The sequence below is a fragment of the Mesitornis unicolor genome, unplaced genomic scaffold (assembly GCF_000695765.1).
Source record: "Mesitornis unicolor isolate BGI_N332 unplaced genomic scaffold, ASM69576v1 scaffold45124, whole genome shotgun sequence".
Lineage (NCBI taxonomy): Eukaryota > Metazoa > Chordata > Aves > Mesitornithiformes > Mesitornithidae > Mesitornis > Mesitornis unicolor.
In genome coordinates this window covers 1-4940 of record NW_010181632.1, presented here as the reverse complement: position 1 = coordinate 4940, position 4940 = coordinate 1, and the positions used below count along the sequence as shown (strand labels likewise).

Sequence of the window (4940 nt, the reverse complement as noted above, 5' to 3'; positions counted from 1 at the left end):
GGCATTCCAGCTGAGGAGAGAGCCGTAATGGAGCAACCCCATTGCAGGTGAGAGCATTGCTCACTCATTTCTTGGAGAAATTGGCCTCGTTTAGCTCCTCCAAAAGACTCAGTGGTGGTTTGAATGGGTGTTCGGAACTGTTTGACACCTGAAGGATGAGATTAATTCAGATGACACTGTTGGTTTAGCCAGATTTTGTGTGTCTGTGTGTAATCTTAGCATCTCCAAGACCCATTGACTGACTACAAACAGTTAAACAGGGAGGAATGTAGGGCAAAACCAGCCAAGCCCGTGCTCTGCGTTGGGGCTGGAGCAGGGGAATGCATTGGTAGGAGAAGGAAGGGTTTCATAGCTGTACCACATATTCATAGCTGTAGATGTTTTTAGGCTGTGTGGCTACGTTGGGCTTTAACAGCCTGGTTTTTAGAAGTGTAGAAAGAGATTTTGCTTTAATCCACTCAAATCTCTCTTTACATTTTTGTTTGTTCTTCCTGATAACACTTAAAACCTTTGAGATTCGGCCTTGTGGGGCCATGTAGGACATTTTTTAATGGTGATATTAGCACTTCTTTTACCTAAAATGACTTTGGGGAGCTCAGCGTCGCAGCCCTGCGCCTCTGCAGTGATGACCTGCGCAGGATCCTTGTGGAGGCAGCCAAACCAGGACCGGTTGTCTCTGATCTCCGCACCCTTTTTCTCTGGTGCAGTAAAACTTGCTCAAAGTCGCTATGGATTGGCATTTCCTAATTTCCTTCGGTGGTATTGCCCATTCCTCCAGGAAACCTGGACGTCAGGTGTTTTCATCCTTGGCTTGAAGTCAGATTATCTTCCTATTTGCGCTCTAATTGACTTTGCCTCTGCCTCAACCAGGAATAAATCTCTCCCATCAGCTCTCTGTGAACTTGTCTCCAGCTCGGCTCCGTATCGAGCGTGCGGGAAGCGTTTGTTGCTGTGCTTTGATTACCTCTTGATTACCTCTTAATTATATTGGCAGCTCGTTGCCAAGTGGGAGGTGATGCTGGGAAGCAGAGGGACGAGGTCTGGGGCACTCAAAGAGCTGCACCCCTTGGGTCCATGGGAGGGACGCGAGAGCCTCGTCGTTAATTTTGCCATCTAATTGGAGAGGTTGTTCTTGGTTGAGAAGCTGCCAGTTGGGATGGATTTTGCTAAGGGAAGGCTTTGTTTGGCTCAAAGCAGGGTGATTGAAGAACTGATCAGAGCAGGTAACTGAAACGCACTGTATTGATCATCACCCACGGCCTCTTGTCTGCAGCTGCTCCTAGGAGGAGAGGAATTGCTGAGCCCGGTGATGTTGGCATCTGATGGCCACGAGCCACGGAGGAGCAGTGTCTGGAGAGCAAATGAGCCCCTTAGTGTAGGAAACCCGGGGGTTAACTCAGTTAAACCTTTCACAGTGTGTAAATTCGTATGTTTACATGAAAAGTGCATGGGACATCTGCGGATAGAGTAAGGATGGTAATTTCTGGGGTAAAAAGCAAGTGTTTCAAGTTTTTAGTGGTGTTTTAGGAACTTCAAAAACTGAAGCCATTGATTTTAGGTTGCTCCTCGCTTGCTCTGCATGTGAACATTTCAAAGCAGACGCTCAGCACGTTTCGTTTGCACTGAGTCAACCACAACGGGTTCCTTGGCCACTGTAACTCACAGGCAGTTAGAGCTGCAACGCTAAAATATCACAGGCCACAGATAGCAGAGCAGAGCAGTGTAAAAACCGAAACACTGAAGCATTTGGTGGTTTTCCAGTTTAGCATCCGCTCCTCCATCCCTGGGGGGAGCCCACTTTGTACGCAGGTTGCCATGCAAAACCCAACTCGGATGAGCGCAGACCTGTCGAGGTGGTGATGTCCGTGTCGAGGATGTGAAGAGGGGACTCAGGGGTGTGGGTGTACCAGGAGTTGTGATTTGGAGGGTTTGTCAGGGGACCACGTCCTCCTGAGCCCCTCTGATGTGGGCAGGGGCAAGGCGGGTTTGGGTGCCTGCGGAGGAGTGTGCTGGGGGGTCATGGGTTGGAGCTAAGCCAGGACTGACTCATTTTTGTAGTTTAAAATAAACTCTCATCTGTTTTCGCGTGAGGACGGGTGTGTAATAGGGCTTTGATGGCTCTGGCCTCTTCCTGCGCTACCAGAGGAGCCGTTTCTGTGACCTTCAGCTGGGGATCTCCTCACCTCACGTTGTGTTGGTCCTCCTGATAACGGTGCTGGACCAGAGCTTTGCTCTGATTTTCTGAGTAGTTTTCATATGTTATACTTGTAATTTAAAACAGGAAGTATTAAGCATTTCTAAGCACTGCTTAAGCCACATACTTGTATGACCAGAACTTAAATTTACCTTGGTACCACTTCTGGATAACTTGTAATGACTTCTCTCTTTCACCTTTTTCTCCAGGCAAGCATGGGACCTTGCTGTTGATATTTGCCTCTCCCAGTTACCTACGATTATAGAGGAAGGAACTGCCTTTAGGGTAAGTTGGATGATACCTTGACGTGCTGTGTGCGGTGTAACCCGTTACCCGAAAGCCCGGCTCTGTGCATTGCTTTTGCTTGCTGAGCCTCGAATTGCTGCTTTTCGAGGGTTTCTATTTTCTGAAGATGGTAACTGTCTGCTCACCTCACTGGCAGGAATAGATTGAAAATCAACTTCAGGGTCCTCGCTGTCGTGGATGTCTGATTCAGCCGCGCATCGGTGAGGAGGAAGCTCCTACCGTGAGCAGCGATGCCTCAGACCTGATGTAATGTTTCAGAGCACTCAGTGTTGACTAACAGTGTTGTTACCAAAAAAAACACCAGTGTGCCAGCAGGACTTTCGAAGTGAAAAACCTTAGTCCAAAAATTACCTCGTAGTGGAGTTACTTTCAAGTAAATGGGCAGTGGACGTAGAGGCAGGCGCAGGTCCCCCTCTGAGCACCTCCTTGTGCTCTCGTTTACAGCCCAGCACAATTAACACCGCGTGGGTCTGTGCCTGCTCTGCAGGGCCAGATACGAACCCCTGGCACCTCTCTCTGTGAGACGCCTGCAGGAGGAGCAGAAAACCCAGCCGTGTTTTTGGGAGGGGGCGGAAGGGGCTCAGCCCTGCGCCGTGACAAACGCTCGCAGCAGCCAGACGCTCGCACACCTCCGCTCCATCCCTCGGGTTTCAATCAGTGTTTTGCCCTCAAACCTCTTGATTTACACCCAGTGAGCAGCGTTGTGCATCAGCAAAGGGCAGCTGCTGCTGGGCAGCCGCCGTCCTGGCAGGAATTGCCGCCCAGCGCGGGGCAGGGGCGCTGTGCTGCCTTGTGGAGGTCAGCCCGTGTGGTCACCCAGCAGCAAAATCTGGGCCTGGGGTGAGTCACAGCATCTCCTGCTGCCAGCGCTGCCCACGGAGGGTTTAGAGCCCAGCCTGGCCCTGGATCAGGCAGTTGGTAATCTCTTCAGGGCTGTTTTGTTTCAGCAGCACGTTAAGAGACCACGTGCGCCCGGCTTCTGCTTATTCTCAGGGTGTCCTTTCCTAGGCAGCCCTGGAAAACACCATGACCTGCTGGAGCACAGCCTGTGGATGCAGCGCTCCTACGGGGAGAGCCTGGGGCTCTGCCTTGGTTTGCTCTCCCTCCTCCCACCTCCTCCTTCCCCCTCCATTTCTGCTTCCCCCTGGATTTTGGAGTGGAAGCTGCTGTGAGCTGTGCCCAGTGCTTTCTCACACCTCTCTTGTGCCACGTCCTCAGTGTGAGATGGCAAAGGAGCTGTTTGTCACTGCCGACAGGGCTGCTGATGTGCCCAGAGCGCCCTGGGGAGGTCGTGTCCACTCACCAGGGGCGGTGAGAGACCAAGGATGCTCTGCACACTTCAGCAGGGCCTCCAAATGGGCTGCAGATGCCAGATCCCACCCAGTAAAACCCAATTCAACAGCCAGGGTGGTGCCCCCACACACGGCCACTTCTCGTTAGAATAAGGCTATCGTTACAGCATTTGGTTTTCAAAGTGTGCGGTATTTTCTCTGCTTGTATTTGCCATCCCCTAAACCACATTCATTTACGTCTGGAGATACCAGATGTATACTTACTGCACGTCAATCAGATGTGTTCTGTAAAACACCGTGCAGTCGTGCTGTTGCTGCTGCTGGGACCTCGTCCCACTCGCCCCTGTCCTTCCCCACCTCTTGTATCTCCAGTGAGGCACTGCTGTCAGGTCTGTTAAATGCTGTAGCACCCTGCATGTTGCTTTTCTGCTCATCCACACTACCAGGATATCTCTAATTAAACGAGTGGATTCAATACTGTAAGCAGACTTTATGATTATTTTTGTTTGCCTGTATGAAGCCCTTTTACTGTGGGTGTCAGAAGTGATGGGTAGCTGAATAAAAAGCCTTGAATTAAGAAAAAAGGATAAATAGGAGACAGCATCAGAAGCCAAAGCAGCCCATCTGAACGGCCACCTGTTTGCAGGGGAGGTTGATGGCAGCGGGGAGGGGTGGATGGGGATGGAGATGTTTGTCATTGCCGTTGGGCTGTGCTCACCGTGGGCTGCTCCGGGGGAAAACGGCCTTTGCCGAGCACATGAATCCACTGCTGCTGCTCATGGGGAGACCATCGACCACGCTTCCCTGAGACCGCTTGTGGCACCTCCTCCTCTTCCTCTTTCCTCCTCCTTTGTTTCAAGCTCATTACAGAATGGCAGTGTATTTAAAGGGAATTGTATGTGCTCAGTCTCTGGAAAAACATTATACATCAAAGAAAGCCCTGACAGTGTTTGCAAATTAAAAAGAATTGGGTTTGGAACATTTATTTGTATTTCTGAACCAACCTTGCGTTCCTGTCCTTGCTCCCCCAGCACAGCCCCTTCTTTGCGGAGCAGCTGACGGCGTTCCAGGTGTGGCTGACCATGGGTGTGGAGAACCGCAACCCCCCAGAGCAGCTCCCCATCGTCCTGCAGGTGAGCAGCCCCATC

At 51.1% G+C, this 4940-nt stretch overlaps 1 protein-coding gene across 1 annotated transcript in view; it reads left to right on the top strand.

The window, feature by feature from the left end:
- LOC104539849 (regulatory-associated protein of mTOR-like) overlaps positions 1–4925 on the top strand; it is a gene marked incomplete at its 3' end in the record, with an annotated part of 10560 nt that extends 5635 nt beyond the window's left edge. The window contains exons 4-5 of the mRNA XM_010183480.1: positions 2404–2479; positions 4824–4925. Coding sequence (XP_010181782.1) covers positions 2404–2479; positions 4824–4925 — 178 coding nt within the window. The remainder of the gene's footprint in view (positions 1–2403; positions 2480–4823) is intronic.
- Between the last annotated feature and the right edge of the window lie 15 nt (positions 4926–4940).